A 19428-nucleotide genomic window follows, 5' to 3' on the forward strand; every position below is an offset into this window, starting at 1 on the left:
GCAGATCTCTTTAGGCAGGTCAGGAGTTCGAGACCAGCCTGGTCAACATGGTAAAGCCCCGTCTCTACTAAAAATACAAAAATTTGCTGGGCATGGTGGCGCATGCCTGTAGTTCCAGCTACTTGGCGGGGCTGAGGCAGGAGAATCACTTGAACCCGGGAGGTGGAGGTTGCAGTGAGCCAAGATCACACCACTACACTCCAGGCTGGGGATAGAGTGAGACTCCGTCTCAAAAAATAAACAAAAAATGGTGGTAACAGGCCGGGCGTGGTGGCTCACGCTTATAATCCCAACACTTTGGGAGGCCGAGGCGGGCGGATCACTTCAGGCAGGTCAGGAGTTCGAGACCAGCCTGGCCAACATGGTGAAACCACGTCTCTACTAAAAATACAAAAATTAGCCGGGCATAGTGGTGCATGCCTATAGTTCCAGCTACTTGGGAGGCTGAGGCATGAGAATCACTTGAGTGCAGAGCTGAGATCCCACCACTGAACTCCAGTCTGGGGACAGAGCAAGGCTCTGTCTCAAAAAAATAAATACATTAAATAAAAAATAAAAATAAAATGGTGTTAACAACCATAGCTATCCCCAAAACGTTGTATTCTGGGGCCTCAACCCCTGACACTTTGATTCAGCAGGTGGACCTTTGAACCACATTTTGGAAATCCCTGCCTGAAGAGTATAGTCTGGCAACACAGACCTACACACCACTTCCAGCCAGAGGATGAGCAGGTGTGCTGGTTCATGCCTCTCTGGTTTTAGCATGTTAGCATTGTCAATGCCATTCTCGTTTTAGTGGCAAGTTACATGAGTGAGCTCCTGTGCCTCAGTTTTCCTCATCTGTAACTGGAGATAATAATAGTAACTATGTTAAGTCCTTATATATTAATAATAATAGTACCTATGTTAAGTGTTGTGAGCATTAACTAAGTCCTGGAACATTGCCTTGCCCATAGTAACGACTCAATACGCATGAACTATTATTATTGTAATCCACAGTCAAAGATAATCCACAAAGAGCATACACGGGGATAAAAGAAAATACATTGAGTTTCTCTTTGTATTTTAAGATGTATTAATTTCCCCATGGGCGAAAAGTGACTGAAAGGGGCCACAAGACAGGCTTCTGGGGTGCAGGTCAGGTTGCTTTTTGGGTGCTGGTGACATCATGTGTGTTTGTTCACGTGTGAAAATTCATCCTGCTGTTCGCTTGCGATTTGTGCATTTAACGTGCACTATCTCCAGGGACCTTCGTGGTTCTGTGAAGCACGAAGGGCAAGCATCCTCATCCGCGGTTTCAAACAAGAAACGGAGGCTAGGACCGCTACTTTAATTTGGCCAAAGTAGTAGGGGGTGGGTGTGAGGAAGTGTCTCAGTCCGATCTTTCTTTCGGGGAGCAACGGCCACTCTCAGCGCAGCGCGAACAGTACCTGGTTCCAGGTAAAGCTCAGCAAAGGGTTCTGAATCCTCCTTGCAAATGCCACCCTTCCCCCAGCGCACACAGACTCTGGGCACGGCCGGGGGTTCGCACCGCCGCGCACTCCCCAGGCTAGCCCCACGCGTGGCCACTCTCCAGGGAGACCCGCCCGCCGGCGCCCCGCGGTCACCGCGGGGGAATGGCGCCCAGCCCCGGGCCAATGAGAGTAGCGGAATTTCTTTCATTCAGCGCGGGGCCAGGCTCCTGCCCGGAAAGGGGCAGGGCGCCGCGCCGGGGGTGGGGCCGCCGCGCGCGGGGGGAGAGGGCGGGGCCGGCCCCTCTGCCTGGCCAATCGGCGCCGCGCCCGGGGGGGGAGGGGGGCCCAGGCCTTTTTTCCCCTCCGCGCGGGACCAATCCCGACTTTACAAGCTTGAACTTTTGCCACCCTCGGACGAGCGAGCGCGCCCGAGGAGGTACCCCGCCGCGCCGGCTCCAGGGGCAGGAGCGGCCTTAACCCTTCCCGCGCCGGGCGTCAGGCTGCTGCCGCCTCGCCCCCGATCCCGCCCCCAACCCACCCCCATTTTCGCGTGGAAACCTTTCTAGGGAAAGCGTGATCCCTCACCTACAGCCCTCTCCGAGGTGCGGAGAGTAAACTGGAGAAGGGAGAGGAAGCACCCGGCCTGGAGGTTGCCCGGCCGGCCGGCGGCCCTCCTCGCTCCAAGGGAGGGCCGTGGCGACCGAGAGGAGCCAGCGTGTAGACACTTCCCACCTCTACCCCACCCTCTCCATCTCCCCACTCCGGGCGAGCCTGGAGCCACCGTACGCAAAGCGTCCTGAGTTCCCTGTTTGGCCCGGCAGAGCGACCCCTGACTTTGTGCAAGGAGCGTAGAGCCCCTAGTGCAGTCACGGAAGATCCGCTACCCCAACATATCCGCCGCCCCCTGCTCCTCAGAGGCTCAACCCTGGAAGGCACACATGCACACCCATTTTTATTAGCCTACCCTAGGATGGGGGTTTGGAACAACTTTAAAGTGCAAAGTGTGTTTGTAAGTTTGTGCACAAGCCAGGGAGAGGCAAAGCGTCCCGTTTGCGTCCGAGTCTCAGTGGGTCCGCCGAGCCTTGCGCGCCTGCTCGTGGCTCGTGTAACCCTGTGTGTGTGTGTCCGCGCGCGCGTGTGTGCTCGCTCGCATCCGTGTCCTGGGCGCAACGCGAGGCAGAAAGCGGGCCGCGGGCGCTGTCAGGCCCTGGGCGGGGGTGCCGGGGCGGTGTGGGGCGGGGGCCCGAGCTCGGCCCGCCCCGGGAGCCGGCCCCTTGGAGCCTCCTGCCCTGCAATGGGACGTGTTCTCCTTTAAGAGTTAAGAAACTTGAAACCTTGTTTGCGCAACAATCAGCGCCGCGGAGCCGCCAAAGTGTCTAGACTGGCATATGATGGGAGGCAGCCAATGACTCCGCGGCGCTCCTCCGGGGGCCCTCAGTGTGCGTTTGAGGAGAACAAAAAAGAGAGAGAGAGCCGAGCTGGGGAGCGATCGAGGGAGCTGAGCCGAGAGAAAGAGCCGCCGGGCGCTGCCTCGCCAGACCTCGCTGGGACCCCGGGGCCACCGGGAGGCACTTTTGTGGAGGGGGGAGGGGGGGCGACCTCGGCAGCCTCGGCGCACGAAGCGTCCGAGGGCAGCGTGGGGCGGGCTGCGACCTCTGCCTCGGTGGACTGCATTTTTAATTAAGGATTCTCAGCAGCTCTTTGGGATTTTTACAGCTTCCACTCATGTGTTGACACCCGCGTCCAGGAGGAACTCGCTCCAAGTGCATCTAGCGCCTGGGACCTGAGACGGCGTTGGCCTTTCGTGCATGCAAATCCAGGGATTTAGGTTTTGTTTGGGATTTCCTTTTCTTTCTTTCCTTTTTTTTTTTTCTTTTTGCAGGGAGTAAGAAGGGAGCTGGGGGTATCAACAAGCCTGCCTTTCGGATCCTGCAGGAAAAGCCCATGTAGTTAAGCGCTTTGGTTTAAAAAAAAGGCAGGGTAAAGGCAGGGCTTTACAGACACATTTGGGGGTTCGCGGAGCGCTTTGTGCTCATGGACCAGCCGCGCAACTTTTGAAGGCTCGCCGGCCCATGTGGGGTCTTTCTGGAGGCGCGCCGCCTGCAGCCCCCCTAAAGCGCGGGGGCTGGAGTTGTTGAGCAGCCCCGCCGCTGCGGTCCATGTAGCCGCTGGCCGCGCGCAGACTGCGGCGCGGCGTGCGTGTGTTCCCGGCCGTCCCGCCTCGGCGAGCTCCCTCATGTTGTCGCCCTGCGGCGCCCCTTCGACGACAGGCTGTGCGCGGTCTGCACGGCGCTCCGCGGCGGAGCTTCATGTGGGGCTGCGACCCGCGCAGCCGGCGCCTCGCTGAGGGAACGGACCCCCGGTAACCGGAGACCGCCTCCCCCCCACCCCTGGCGCCAAAGGATATCGTATGTTCAGGTCCAAACGCTCGGGGCTGGTGCGGCGACTTTGGCGAAGTCGTGTGGTCCCCGACCGGGAGGAAGGCGGCAGCGGCGGCGGCGGTGGCGGCGACGAGGATGGGAGCTTGGGCAGCCGAGCTGAGCCGGCCCCGCGGGCAAGAGAGGGCGGAGGCTGCGGCCGCTCCGAAGTCCGCCCGGTAGCCCCGCGGCGGCCCCGGGACGCAGTGGGACAGCGAGGCGCCCAGGGCGCGGGGAGGCGCCGGCGCGCAGGGGGCCCCCCGAGGCCCATGTCGGAGCCAGGGGCCGGCGCTGGGAGCTCCCTGCTAGACGTGGCGGAGCCGGGAGGCCCGGGCTGGCTGCCCGAGAGTGACTGCGAGACGGTGACCTGCTGTCTCTTTTCGGAGCGGGACGCCTCCGGCGCGCCCCGGGACGCCAGCGACCCCCTGGCCGGGGCGGCCCTGGAGCCGGCGGGCGGCGGGCGGAGTCGCGAAGCGCGCTCGCGGCTGCTGCTGCTGGAGCAGGAACTCAAAACGGTTACGTACTCGCTGCTGAAGCGGCTCAAGGAGCGCTCGCTGGACACGCTGCTGGAGGCGGTGGAGTCCCGCGGCGGCGTGCCGGGCGGCTGCGTGCTGGTGCCGCGCGCCGACCTCCGCCTGGGCGGCCAGCCCGCGCCGCCGCAGCTGCTGCTCGGCCGCCTCTTCCGCTGGCCCGACCTGCAGCACGCCGTGGAGCTGAAGCCCCTGTGCGGCTGCCACAGCTTCGCCGCCGCCGCCGACGGCCCTACCGTGTGCTGCAACCCCTACCACTTCAGCCGGCTCTGCGGGCCAGGTGAGCGCGCTGCGCCGGCCGGGGGGGCCCCGGCTCCCCGTCCCCATCCCCTTCCGTGCCCTTCTCTCTGTAACACTGCGGTTCGGCGCAGCTGCGGGTGCTCCCCCGGGTGCCCTTGGAGCGTGGGAGCCACCAGGGGAGGCGCCTCAGACCGGCCGAGGGGAGTGGGTGTCCCAGCACACACATCAAGTGGCAACTTTATCTCGAGGCTGCGGTAAACTTAAAAGGGTACCTGTCGTAGTTTTCTCTGTGCAGTTTCAGGGACATGATGTAGGCTCCAACTTCATAGGCAGTGAAAGGGGAGGGCAGGCCAAGGAGAGACCAAAGAAGTAGGTGCGATTTCCTCCTACCTCAATTCCGGAATCTACCCCAGTCTGTGCCCAGGCTTCTAGCATTTGTATGCACGTGCCCTTACCCACACTGTGCTTTTCTATGTCCAAGTAGCTGTAAGTTGTGAAATTGGGTGTACACAAATCATAGCTAGAATCAAAAGTGTTCGTCAGATGTCCAATTTGTGCCTTTGTATACTTTCGACAAAGCTTTGCAGGGTAACCCCTCTCTGGAGTAAAGAGCACCCTCTTTATTCCCCACATAATATCATTCCCCACATCCCTTGGGTGTCAAGTGCCAGGGTCTTCCATAGTCCTTCTCAAGTTTTGTGTTCAGCTTTTGTATAGAGTTTAGGGTCTTGGAGGCATCCGTGAGTAGGTGAAGAAGCCAGATAGTGGATTACCTCTGAGAACTGCCCCCCTTCTTTGTTCTCCTCTTGGGATTTCCTGCACACACCCCACCCTTAGCCTCGCTTACCTGGCCAGGCCCTGGTGCTCAGGTGCAGACAGGCAGAGGCCCCAGCAGGTCCGGAGGCTCCAGCAGGCCAGGAGCTTGCAGCTGCCTTGCTCTGACCTCTGTCTTGTGGGGAACACACACTTTAGCCTGTAGCTAGCCTCTGAGGGATGTATGGGAATCCATTAGCTGGCACTGGGGTTTTGCAGGGGTGGGACTGGCAGGGAGTCACAGGCTCTTGAGCCTGGGAGGGCTCTGAATCCCTCCACTCTGGCTTCCCTGGGGAGAGTCAGCACCCAGGCTGGGAGCACAGAGAGGGTCAGGTTGTAGGTCTCCTGACTCTCTGTGTGGAAGGGGAAAGTGGTTTCTAGGACGGTGCATTTGTCCTAGGTGTTTTGTTTGCGTGTGGAGTAGTGTCTGGAGAGGAAAGGAAGTTTCCCCTCAGTGATGATTCCTGCATAGAGGGCATTGATGGGGGCGGGTGGGGAGGGGCAGTGTTGATCAGGCACCCTACTCCCCTCATGGTCACTCCAGTCCCAATTTAGGAGCTATGAGCAGCCCCTGATCTGTGGCTCATGCCAGGCTTTCTATGTACTCTTTTCCCCTTCCTGACAGCTTTCCCTGGAAGTGACTTTCTCCCCTCTGCCAACTATGACTCCTCCCTGCCTCTGGGGAAGGAGACCCGTATTTATGGTTGTCTTGTTCCTGGTGATTTTTTTTTTTTTTAAGTAGGTCCCTTCCACTCTTGTAGAAGCCCCTGGCAGGTGTATTCTCTTTCGCCACTTCAGTGTGCAGCAAATGTTTGTTGAGCAATTACTCTGGGCCAGGCACTGTGCTGGGTGCTGTGGCTAACAGAGTGGAAATATGAGTAGGATCTGTGCCCTCAAGAAACAATCCCACGAGGGATTTATGGGGGAGAGATGGGGGAAGAAGGGAAGTGTGCAGGGCCAGGTCGTTGGGTGTGAACTACCAGAAGGCTGTGGGTGTGTATGTAATAGGATGGCATGCAGGAGCTCCACAGCTCAAACCTGGAGCAGGACCTTGGAGGATGGGTCAGAGGAGAGGGAGCCAGCCAGGTCAGAGGAGAGGGAGCCAGCCAGCTCAGAGTCAAGGTGCCAGGCACGTTCAGGTGGTTGGGCAGGGAGGGGAGGAGTGAAAAAGTTGGAGACGATGGACAGGACCCTCCTGCTACTACTCCTGGGACTAGGAGTTGGCTTGGGTGTTGGTTTGCATTTGGTGGGTTTGGAGAGGTACAGGTCAAGAGATAACCTGGCAAGCTGCAGTAGAACGGTTCTTGACCATGGACCTGGTCCTAGGCTCTGCCCAGCTAGTAACGTGCAGCTTGACTTTGGATGAGTTACCTCCCCTCTCAGCCACCGTGCTGGTCAGTGGGGGTGGCTCTAGGAATATTCTCCCCATCTAAATCTGGACTAAGCCTTGGCACTTGATTCCCCTCCTTCTCCCAGAAGGAGGCGCTGTTGCCAGGGCTGCAGCACCCCAAGTCTCCTCCCGTTTCTTTGCTAGCTGCTAGCCTGTGGGGCCCGCATTCAGCCACCCTGGGGACAGCTGGGAGGACCGATGGTCTGGGAAGAGTTTCCAGTATGTGCCAGGTTGACCCTCTTGCCCCTGGCCTGAGAGCTGGGGGAGCCCTGGGCTGCCCACCCGCCTCCACCGCTTGGCCGCCAGCCTGGCTCCCGTAACTGGGCGGGCGCATAGCTGGGGCTCAGCGGTGCGCGTCCTGATAAGGAGACTGCGCCTTCCAGGGCTCTGGGAAGAGGGCCGGGGCACCGGGCAGACAGATGCGCGCACACACATAGCGCAGGCACACCGCTAGCGAGTAAAGTACACTGGAACACCGGCACTGAGGGACTCCCACCTGGCAGCAGTCACCTCCGCACCTTCACCGACCACCGCAGGGAGCCCCGGTGACAGAAGACCCCTTCCTGGGCAGTGTGGACCCCTGCTGTTCAGAGCTCAATCTCCATCAACTTGAGTTGTGGCCTTGGGGCTAGTTTCCTCTTTGGGCTTCTTTTCCTATATCTAAAGTAAAGGGTTGGAGGGAATCTCTGAGGGCTGATGTGCAGATTCCAGGCCACACAGGCCTCCGTCCCCTCCCCCACTCTGCCCCAGGCTTGTCTCGGAAACTGGGGTCCTCAGGAGGGGACCCACCTCTGCTGGGCTTGGGCTAGGGGCCTCCTGGCCTCCCAGCCCGTGGGAGTCAGGCCCAACTCTGCCTCCCCCTTGGGTGTCTTTCTGTCCCAGGAAAAGCCAGTTCGCTGAGCTCGGTGGGTGCCTATGTGGACGGAAATGTGGAGAAATACTTTAATCACAGCTCTAACCTGTGTTTATAGAGCTCCTTTCTCCTGAAAGTATCCATTAACTTCGGAATAAATCTCCTGCTCTTTGCTTCCCCACTTTTTTTTTTCTGTAATTATATTCAGTAAATTACTATTATCCAAATTGCGCCCGGGGAAGAGAGACAGAGCGAGAGAGAGAACTTCTGAACTACTGGAGGAGGCCGCCTAGGAAAACACAGGGTTCCCAGGCCAGGACTATAGGAATTAGAATGGGCTAGAAAGTTTTCCTTTTATTTGGCCTGGCATTATCCCTTTGAAATGAGATCAATTTCAAGTTGGGCTTCCAAGCCCCCGCCCTGCCCGGCTCAGCGGCCCCTAGCCCTGCTTGTCTGCTCCTCCTAGCTCCTCCTGGAGGTGAGGAAGGGGTGATAATGTGCAGTTTGCCTCTTGCTGGCGCCAGCCGGCCGCGCTGTTTATCTGGCTGCCAGGGGAATCTGGGCAATTAGGCTCAGCCGGCCTTAAAGTGCCAGGAGCTCCTTTTCTGCGTCTCCCATCATGGGGCTTAGGGTTGAGTCTTCAGGTTCTGGGGGCAGGAAGGACGGGCACTCAGGAGGCCCCCTCCCCATCCACAGCCCCTCTTTGGGAGGGGGGAAACTTGGCAACCCGGGAGGCATGTGGATCTTTTCCTAAGCAAGATGCTGAGCTGGAAAGATGGGGGTGTAAGGTAATGTCCCAAACTGAAACTTTGCCAGGCACTGGGAGAGGCTGTGAACTCTTTTCTGGCTTTAGAATTTAGGTCTAGATCCCAAAAGGCTAAGTACCCCCTGGGGGCTAACCAGAGGCATGCCTGGGCTGAGCTGAACCTTCTGGTGCACTGGCCCCTGGCTGACTGCTCTTGCTTCTGCAGGAAGTTGGAGGAGATTCCTGAAGTTGATGCCTCAGGCTGGATGTCCAAGGGGGTTGGAGTTTCTGATGTCTTTCTGTCTCCCTCTCTTTTCTTTCTCTCCCTATCAGGTCCACTTCTTTCAGAGGGGCCTGCAGTGCTCTAAAAGTTCTCCTGTTAAAGTTTAGAGCATATTGGTTATTATTTTAAAATCAATAAAACTTTTAAAAGTACTAAGACAACTTCTAAGAAGGGAGTGGACAGAGGGCCTGGTGGCAGCTCACAGTTTCTTTTCTGACCTTTGGTCTCACCCTCCAAGTGTCCCACCTGAGTGCCCACCTTGCCCACCTGAGGTAATGCCCTGGGGCTCCACCAGTCCAGATCCACAGGGCGCAGCCATGTGGGAGTGGCGGCTGATTGTTACCCAGTAGTGTTGATAGCACATTATTCATAACAGCCAAAGAGAGGAAGCAACCCAAATGTCCATTAGCTGATAAATGGATAAATGAAATATGGTACGTCCGAAGAATGGAATATCATTCACCCATGAAAAAGAATGAAGTCCAGCACCGAAACGTGCTACAACATGGATGAACTTCGATGACTTTGTGCCACATGAAAGAAGAAGCCAGCCACAAAAGGCCATATATTGTATGAAATGAAATGTCCAGAATGGGCAAACCATAGAGACACAAAGTAAGTTAGTGGTTGCCCAGGGTTTTGGGGTTGGGGTCTGGGAAGTGACTGCCAATGGGGATGGTGTTTCTTTTTGCGATGGAAAAAATGTCCTGTGTTTAGATGGTGGTTGATGGTTGCACAACGCTGTGAATATACTAAAAAAACCACTGAATGGTATATTTTTAAAAAGGATGAATCTTAGGGTATGTGAATTATATCTCAATTTTTGGAAAGGGTTACCTGATATTGGTCTGTAACTGGCCTCCCCTATAACACCTGCAGCTACCTTCATGTGTGGCCTTGGGCAGGTCCTTCAGCAAGTGGGACCTTAGTTTCATATCAGTGAAAAGAAGGAATTGAGTTGGGTGAACCCCAAGGCCTCTTCTGTCTTTGACACTCTAAATCCTTGTGTTGTGGGGTGGAGTCTAAAGCCTTCATACTTTTTTAGTTGCCTACAATGGAATCTAGTGATTAGCTTTCAGTCCCTGCAGTTGTTAAACAGTTGTGTGCATACTATTTTGCCAGAGCTAATGGAAGCCTGGTGAGGTCCCTCCTGAACGGTTTGTAGTGCTCCACTAGCTGGTATGTCTCATGGTTCAGGTTCATAGATTTTCTTTCTTGTCTCACAACATTGGAACTCCCAACTCAGCTATGGCCGTGGGTAGCAGGTGTCACAACTCAAGGCCTAGGTAGCTCTTCCAGGTGGGACTTCATGAGCCTTTCCTGACTTCCACCTTTTGAGTCCCAGGTAAGCAGCCCCTGGAAGAGATGCTGGCATTGGTTACAGAGGCTTGACTCCAGCCACTACTGCCCATAGTTGTCAAGATTCACCTTTGGGGACAAATCTTGGGGGCAGATGTTCAGAGCTCCATGCCATGTGTGGCCTAGACCTCAGCCAGTCAGATTTTTGCAAAAGTAACCCTAAGGAATTGCAGGCTTTCTGATAAGTTCATGGGGGTAGTGGAAAGGGCATGGAGGTCAGAGACCTGGCTTTGATTCTGGCTCCATACCTAGCTCCTGAGGGAGTCACTTCCACTCACCAGGCCACAGTCTCCTTCTCTGTACAGTGGAAACACTGGCCTCAATTCTCTTTTCCTGTGGAACTCCAGCCCTTCCTATGCCCTGCCTCTTATCCTGAGAGGCTGGTCCTCACTCAAGGCTGGCCTCTAGGCCTGAGAGCCCCCTAGATCCCCTTTCTGCACATCTTTGGCCACAGATGCATTCAACTTTACCATTATCCTCATCCCAGTTGTCTGTGTCCACATTTAGTGAGCGCGTTCTGTGCAGGTGGTGTCCCAGACCCAGCGGGGATGAAGGGGTGTAAGACAGGGCATCTCTTGATTCCACCTCATTGGGTGGCAGAGCAGAGTCAGGCCTGGACTGGAATCCCAGCTCCACCATGACTGGCTCAGGGAACATGCGCAAGTCAGTTTTCTCATCTGTAAAATGGGGATAATAATGTCATCTCATTTATTTTTTGTATTTTGAGAAAGGATTAAATAAAAATAGGTGCCTGATGAGCATAATTAACTACTCTGTACCTGAGGTCTAAAATAGTAAAATTGAAAGTGATTGGCATGGAGTGAGACACAAGGTAGACACCGAGCAAATGTTCACGTCTCTCTCAGTGGCTACTCTGTGATTCACTTTTCCTTCTCCCTAATTTCTGTCCACAGAAAGTCTCTTGTTTCTAAACCTCAGAGCTTTGACTTTGTTGGAAGTAACTTTGAGCTGGAAAAGCTGGGGTGGGGAAGAGGTGAGGCCTCATTGGGTGTATGGAGCAAAACAAATGCTCCTGTAACTAATTGTGGCTTATTACAATTGTGAAAAACACTTATTACCCCTTGTGTCATTACTGATACCCGCCTAATAATAGTTATTACCACTTTATTACCACTGAGAGTTTGTTTTAGTTTGCGATTTGATTGTGTTTAGTTTCATTTACCGAAAATGAAGGGTCATTTCATTCATGCAAATTGTTACTTAGTTTAGCAAATTGTTACTTCCCATAAAGCAAGAAGCTAAGGAATTCTTCTGAAGGCAAAGTATATGTTTTTAAGGAGAAGTATTTTAGGCAAATGAAAGGAAACCCAAAGAAAAATATCATAGACAATAAGGAATCATAGTATCTGAGCTGTAGAGAGCTTGTGTTCCACCCCTGTCCTTTACAAAAGGGGAGACTGAGGCCAACAGCTGGAAGTGACTGGCTTAAGGCCTCCTATTGAGATAGCTGGGTTTGGCCTTCTGGGTCCTAACCCTTTCTACTGTCCTCCCCTGCACCTAGGAATGCTAGCTCTAATGCAGCTTGTTTGGACACGAGTTTCTGTGTCTGGGCCTTTGCACTCACACTAGGCTTGCCAAATTTAGCAAATAAAATGCAGGATGCCCAGTTAAATTCGAGTATCAGATAAACAACACACCATATTTTAGTATAAGTACACCCCCAATATTGAAAGGGACACACTTACACTACAAAATGATGCCATGTTTATCCAAAACTCAAATGTAACTGAGCATCCGGTATTTTATCCAGCAACCCTGGCTCTGACTTTCCCTGCACTCACGTTTCTCTTGTTAAAGTAGTAACAGTTACTGTTTATGGAGGTGTTTTTGGACAGTGCCAAGAGCTGCACTAAGCATTTTACATACATTATCCCAGCAAACCTGGGAGGTCTAGATGATTATTATCCTCATTTTAGAGCTGAGGAAACAGGCTCAGAGAGGTGAAGTAAGTTGCTTGAGGTCACACAGCCAAAGGTGGCAGAGCTGGGATTGAGCCCATATCTGTCTGTGCCCCAAGCCTGTGGCTTTAACTGTTGAGGGGATTTGGGCAGCAGAGGAGGTGGGACAAAGGGAGGGCTTCCTGGAGGCTGAGTTTACTATTTGGGAAACCAGTAATTAAAAGCATGTAGAACCTGAGGTGTGAGCTCCGCCACCCTGGCAGTGACATGCTGTCTCCTGTCTTCCAGAATCTCCGCCACCTCCCTACTCTCGGCTGTCTCCTCGCGACGAGTACAAGCCACTGGGTAAGTGTGCCCTCCTTCCTACCCTTGCAGAGGTGTGTCCCGAACTGGATCCTCTTCAGCCCAGTGTCTGTCCAGCCTCAGGGCTGGAGGGCTGGAGGGCTGGAGGGCTGGAGGGGAGGGGTGAAAGCCGGACTGGTTGCTGTGAAATGGGGTGAAGTTGTACAAACACTCCCACAGTTGGGCCAAAGCAGACCCAGCTTCTGCAGCAGGCTATTTACATCTCGAAATTCCACGGCTCATCATTAACCTCTCTGTGACCTTTTTAAACATGGGCCTGTCGAAGATGACTGGGTTTTGACTTACGCATCTCACCGGAGGTGGGTTGGCATTTCTGTGTCTCTTTCCTCTCTCTTGGGCCCCCCCAGCCTTGGGTTATTCTCCTTTAGAGTGTATTAATTAGTAGTATGACAAATAGGTTGGGCATGAAGTCTTTGTTGAGAGGAGCTGTACATTTTCCCCCTTTTTAAGCCAAGATGTTCACTTGAGCAGAAACAACAATTGGAGTGTTAAAAAGGAATGTATATCGGTACACAAAGCCCCTGGCATGGACTGTCCCCTAGGTGAGCTTAGTGGAGCTGGTAATTTTAGACAACTCCCATTCAGAGGCAGAACATGTTTTCTGTAAAACCTTGAGCCTAGATGATCAGCCCATATTCTGGGGTAGATGTAAGTGGTTTCAAAAGTAGAGATTGTTGGCTTGCGCCTGTAATCCCAGCACTTTGGGAGGCCAAGGAGGGCAGATCACTTGAGGTTAGGAGTTCGAGATCAGCCTAGCCAACATGGTGAAACCCTGTCTCTACTAAAAATACAAAAATTAGCCGGGTGTTGTGGTGCACATGCTCCCGAGTAGCTATAATCCCAGCTACTCAGGAGGCTGAGGCAGGAGAATTGCTTGAACCTGGGAGGTTGCAGTGAGCTGAGGTCACGCCACTGCACTCCAGCCTGGGCGACAGAGTGAGTGAAATTCTGTCTCAAAAAAAAAAAAAAAAAAAAAAGTAGAGGTTGTGGTTGGGAACGATGGCTCATGCCTGTAATCCCAGCATTTTAAGGAGGCTAAAGTGGGAGGATTGCTTGAAGCCAGAAGTTCCAGACCAGCCTGGGCAACATAGCAAGACCCCATCTCTATAAAAAATATGAAAATTAGCTGGGTGTGGTGGCTCAGGCCTGTAATCCTAGCTACTTAGGAGGCTGAGGTGGGAGGATCCCTTAAGCCCAGGAGTTAGAGGCTGCAGTGAGGTATGATTGTGCCACTACACTCCAGTCTGGGGGACAGAACAAGACCCCATCTCTAAAACAAAATAAAAGTGGAGATTGCTTGGATCTCTGTTTCCTCTAGTGGGGTTTCAGAGCATGGGTTCTAAGGCAGAGAAGTGGTGGAATCTGTGGGATCCTGATTGTGGCACAAGTTAGTTTGGCCCTGACAGTACCAGGAGAGCAACTTTGTGACCCAGGCAGTTCCCGTGGGACTCAAGCTTTAAAAGTCAGATGGCGTGGCAACGATGCTGCAACATTCCACCAAGTGACCACAAAAAGTGGGTTTTGTTTGGTTTTCGGTAAAGGCCTCCTCCCAGTAGTGTGTGTCAGCATCATCTGGGAGGTCACTTCTTTTTTTCTTTGTTTGAGATGGAGTCTCGCTCTGTCACCCAGGCTGGAGTGCAATGGCATGAATTCGGCCCACTGCAACCTCCGCATCCCGGGTTCAAGCTATTCTTCTGCCTCAGCCTCCCAAGTAGCTGGGACTGCAGGCACGTGTCACCACGCCTGGCTAATTTTTGTATTTTTAGTAGAGATGGAGTTTTACCATATTGGCCAGGCTGGTCTTGATCTCCTGACCTTGTGATCTGCCCGCCTTGGCCTCCCAAAGTGCTGGGATTACAGGCGTGAGCCACTGTGCCTGGCTGGGGAAGTCACTTCTTAGTGTCGTAGACACTCAGGCATATCCACCCCATTTTCATTCCAGACCCCTCACCTGCTGTGAAGTCAGAAGTGCCCACCAGGTCCCTTCAGGAGTGTGACCTTCTCAGGCTGGGTGGGCAGAGGCTGTTCCACGAGGGTGTGGGAGTCAGCCACCAAACCATGGTGGCCACCCTATTGTTGTTCCAGAAGTAGGATTGTCCCATGAATGGGGGAGCCTTAGTTCTCTCGGAAACTGGAGAGATCATGTGGTGGAAGCTTGTCACTTAAGAGATGAAGAATCAAACCGAGTGAGGGCGAGGAGCTTCCCAGCTAATGAGCTGCAGGGTTGAGGTACAAACTCAGAGCAGCCCCCACTCAGGTGGGTGGCTCACTGTCCTTCCCTCGGAGGCCTGTCTCAGCATTTCCTAAGTCAGCATAATTGCACTAGTTGCTTGTAGGACCCCTAGTTCCATTAGAGAAAAAAACCCTCAAAAGTTCTTAGTGAAAGTTCTTAGCACCTCAGTTTGAATGTCAAGGATCATCGCCCTGAGGGTTTGTCAGTTAGCCTGTGATAAAGCAGCAAAAATCAGGACACTGCCCAGCCCTGCAGAGTGACTATGTGGAAACCAACAGTTGTCCCCATGGTTTTACAAATGAGACGACTGAGGCCCAGAAAGAGGAAGTGACACTTGCCGGTGGTCAAATAGCTCAGCCCACCACCTGTTTTTATATGGTTTGCAAGCTACGAATGGCCTTTATTTTTGAAGTGGTTAAAAAAAAAATCCAAAGAAGCATAATATTTTATGACACCTGAAAATTACGTGAAATTCAGATTTTGGTGTCCGGAAGTGGAGTTTCACTGGAACACAGCCAGGCTTGTCCATTTCCATTTTGTCCATGGCTGAGGCAGAGTTGAGTAGTTGCAGCAGAGGCCGTATAGTTCACAAAGCTGAAAATAGTAACCTCTGGCCCTTTATAGAAAAAGCTGGTGAGCCCTGATGTTGCTTGACTCATAGTGGAGGCGGGACCTGAACCTGGAGCTCCAACTTGCAGATGGAGTTCTTCCTCCTTGAGGCTTGAGCAGTGATGGAGGCTGGGAACATTCTTTTGCACAGCAGCCATTGAGACACTGTCCAGGGCCTCACTAGAAACACTAGATGTGAGGGTTTGGCAAGGGCGTGATAGGGACTTACTAGCTGTGAAAGGTGGAAACCGCTTGTCGTTTCCACTCATCTGGAAACCTCACAATGCTGTCTGTGTTGGCTGTAAGGCAGTTCACTAAGAAATAGGACTCGGCTTGTGATGTTGCTACTTCAGATGAGAAGTGGCAGCAGGGCTCTGGGCACTGAGCACTTTGGGAACATTAGGTATTAAAAGCAAAACCCTTTTAAGAACTTCCCACTTGAGCACTGAGCTTTTTTTTTTTTTTTTTTTAAAGATTTTTCTGTGTGTACTTATTTTTCTCGTAACATATTTTTCCAGCAGATAACTTTTTCATTCCCTGATAAATAGTCCCGCGTTATTTTTTGGTATTATTTTCTGTTCCTTGCATTGTTGCTTTTTCATAAACAAAAAGCCAGTTCACTTCTAAGCCTCTGTAATCACATGAGACCAAAAAACAAAATAAAACCTAGAACACCCAGTCAGCATCTGGCAAGTGGAAAACGAGAGAGGAAAAAAAAAAAAAGGCCAAATTGGTTAATGTTTTATCTTCCTGCTCCCCAAGCCATGTGGTAAAAGGAAAAAAAGTTCCTGCAGGATCAAATGGAATTGTAGCTAGTGAGGGCCTGGGCAAACGGTTTTATCCCAGGAATCCTTTGCCTGGAGTAGCTGTGCTGGGCCGGCTGGGGCCAGGTGGGGCCAGGTGGGGCCACCCGAGCCAGTCCTGGATTGTGCCAGGTGAGAAGATGTGTGTGCTGCAGGCCTTCCAACTCCTGGACAGGCCTGTCCCTTAACGGGGACAACACCCATTGCTGGTAGCAGAGGCACAGGCCCAGGAAAAATTTTCCAAGTCGGCCTGTCCCAAAAGGCATCGGCTTGTCAAACTAGCAGCTCAGTGTTCTATAGAAAATGTGCAAAAGAATTTCTCTTTCTCATCTAACTGCTTGGCAGACAGAAGAAAACCAATAATGTACATATGAAGTACTTAAAACTACTTAAAAAAAAAAAAAAGAACGCCTTAAAAAAAAACAGTCCAGGCATTAAAAGTTGCTCTTGTGAGCAGGTTTGGATGTTAGGGAGTGGGGGAGGGGAGAGAAAAAACAAAGTTAATCTGGGAGCAAATGCTTGAGCCCTTAATTAGAGGGGTGTAAGCGGGACAGAGTGAGGACGGCTGGTGACTTGTTAAAACAGTTTCCCCAGCTCTAGCGGGAGGGAGGAAGGAAGGAAGGAAGAAAGGAAGGAAGGAAGCAAGAAGGAACAACTTCAAGAATTTTAATGGTTGTAATTAAGTACAGCAACTATGAATTGTTTAGGGGCTTAATTTAACCTTACCCAGGGAGGCTCCAAGTTGCTACTTGCTCGGTCCCCTGAACTTGGGTTATTTCTGTGGTCAGGGCAATTGCAGCGTTTTCAGGTACCAGCTTCACCACAGTCAGCACTTTCCAGAAGAGTTCCTGGGCTGGCTGGTCTGGTCTGGGGTGATCCTGAGATGGGGTAACAGGGTGACATCAGAAAGTTGGGAGGGACATGCTGCCCTTTGCAAGCACACACATCCACACACATGCACATGTACACAGATGCATGAGAAAGAAGAAAAAAGAGAGCGTTGCCCCACGGCCAACTAAGTTCTCTTTTTCTTTCTTCCCACAGATCTGTCCGATTCCACATTGTCTTACACTGAAACGGAGGCTACCAACTCCCTCATCACTGCTCCGGGTGAATTCTCAGGTCAGCATTTTTTCTTGTGCATTGCTGTTGTGTTGAAATTTATCGAAGGGGACAGCTGCGGAGGGGGCTTGGTGGAAGACTTTTTGACTTCCCCTCTTCTTTTTGTTTCCCTTTTCCTCCAATCCTTGAATGGAAAGGTTGCCAATGTTTCAGACCCTGGTGTTTCTGGGGTTAAGAACAGTCTGTATGAGTGAAACCTGAAGATAACTTTTAAAGCACCTGTCTACCACGTTTTAACCAGTTGTCTCTCTCTTGTCTCGCTTGGAAATGATAAAAGCTCAGCACAGCTCTCCCTCTCGTGTTTAGAAAGAGATCCTCTTCCCCCAGCTGCGAGAGGCAGCAAAGTGGATGTGGTATACATTTGTCTTCCTCCTGTCCTCACTCCAGGGGAGGGACCAATGTGAAGGGTCAGAAGATTGGGGGAATTGGAGCCGGTTGAATGAGCTTGCAGGGAGGATCTGGCAAGTGAGGGGTTTGGCAAAGCCAGTGGTTTCTGTGTCTCTCCCTGAGCAGCAGATGCTGGGATAGGAAGCCGAGGGAACCGTGGTTTGGAGTCCTCTGTCCCCTGCAGTTAGAAGCTGGTCATAGGGACCCCTACATCTGGAGGAATACCTGAATCAAACTTTCCTTGAGAAATGAGAGGTTGGTGTTGGACTGGGGACATCGAGGGCCAGGACCAAGGTCTGTGGGGCCCTTTGGGAGCATGGCTGGTGGCATGGTGGCCTGGTGGCATGCTGGCTGGGACTGACAGCCCCTCAGGCTGGGGCTGCATACCTAGTGGGCATGTCTGGATGGCTGTGTGTCTCCATCTGAGATATTCTTCCCTCACCCCACATCCATGCCATGGTAGCAGTCGCCAAAATCATAGCCATTTATTGAGTGTATGCTATGGCCGGCACTCCACTTGGCGGCTTTATGTGCATTCTCTTGGAACAGCCATGGGCTGTTTGTCTCCAGGGTTTGTGCTCTTCATCACTGTATTGTCCCCCACTTTTCTGCAAGGGCCAAATGTACCTTCAATAAATGTATTTCCCCTAAAGTCCTGTCATTCTTGATGTAGTCTCTCTGCAGCTCTAAGGATAATGCAGCACTGGCTGCTTACGGCTGCCTGGCCATTTCCCCAGCCCAGAGCCTTCGCCCATCCATTCCCTTCTCACCAAGGCATGGGAGCTTACAAGAGTATGGCTGTTGCAGAGATGGGGAGGCTAGAAGCGGAAGCAGGAATGTGACTTGCCATACAGGGTCCCACAATGGGCAACCTGGTCCTGGGCTGCGGTGGTCCTGGGGTCCAGGTCTTCTGGGTCCTATTCCTGAGTGCCTTCTGGTCTTTGGTGGCTCCCTTCATTAGGCTACTTCCTTCTCTAATAATTTATTTCCCTCAAAGGCCCAACCAGATGAACATAAGTTGACATTTCAATCCTTTCTTTCTTCCTCTGCACCTACATGAGTGAAAGCCACATATAATTTTGAAGCAAGGGGCTTAAAAGTATTTCTGAATTTACGATTTTGTGTCACTGCCAGCCCTCAGATGGATTCCATTGGCATTGGTTGTCTGGACAGATGGGTAATTTTTTGGCATCCTCTTTCTCCCTATTGTTAATGATGGAAAGTCCGTGTGTGTGTGTGTGTGTGTGTGTGTGTGTGTGTCTGTCTGTCTGTGTGTCTGTGCATGTGCATACCTTACCGTTTTAAGGTGTTTGCAGATGTAATCTCATTTGATCCCAGCCATTCCAGAGGGGGCCTGGTGTGGCTCAGGCTGAAAGGACCAGACCCCCAAGCACTGTCAGGAGGCCTCTCCCTCAATCCAGAGGCTGGGAAGTCTCAGGAGACCCCAAGGCCATTAGTTTTGTTGCCTTTGGGCCTCACTGGGGCTGTGTCTGAGATTTCCGCCTGGATATCCCAGAGCAGTCTTTGGTACTGGGTGGTGAGAAGGTCCCTGCTACTCATGACTGTGCAAAAGGACTGTGTTGGAAAATGTGTCCAATGCTTTAGAATTCTAAGGAGCGGAAGGATTTGGGGAGGAAATTGGGGATTTCCTATGCCAAGGACATTGAGTGAGGTCTTGAAGGACTTTGGTGTGAGTTCTGGGTGGCCTCAGTAGGTGAATGGAGTGTTTCCCTTTGTGTCATCCTGGTCCCTTCCAGGGATGCCATGCGTGGAATGTTCCCCCCTGAGGGCCCACTGTTAGCTTTTCCAGCTTGCTCTGTGCTGTAGGGAATCTGAGGTCCTGTGGGTTAAGCTGCCCGCCTGCCTAATGGGAGCCCAAAGACATGGGGCTGTGCTGGCTGTCACACT

General features: G+C 52.7%; 1 protein-coding gene across 1 annotated transcript in view; it reads left to right on the plus strand.

Moving 5' to 3' along the window:
* The first annotated feature begins 2777 nt into the window (after nt 1-2777).
* SMAD6 (SMAD family member 6) overlaps nt 2778-19428 on the plus strand; it is a 79447-nt gene continuing 62796 nt past the window's right edge. The window contains exons 1-3 of the mRNA XM_031002430.3: nt 2778-4681; nt 12292-12348; nt 17056-17133. Coding sequence (XP_030858290.1) covers nt 3865-4681; nt 12292-12348; nt 17056-17133 — 952 coding nt within the window. The 5' untranslated portion in view covers nt 2778-3864. The remainder of the gene's footprint in view (nt 4682-12291; nt 12349-17055; nt 17134-19428) is intronic.

The sequence above is a fragment of the Gorilla gorilla genome, chromosome 16 (genome assembly GCF_029281585.2).
Source record: "Gorilla gorilla gorilla isolate KB3781 chromosome 16, NHGRI_mGorGor1-v2.1_pri, whole genome shotgun sequence".
Taxonomy (NCBI): domain Eukaryota; kingdom Metazoa; phylum Chordata; class Mammalia; order Primates; family Hominidae; genus Gorilla; species Gorilla gorilla.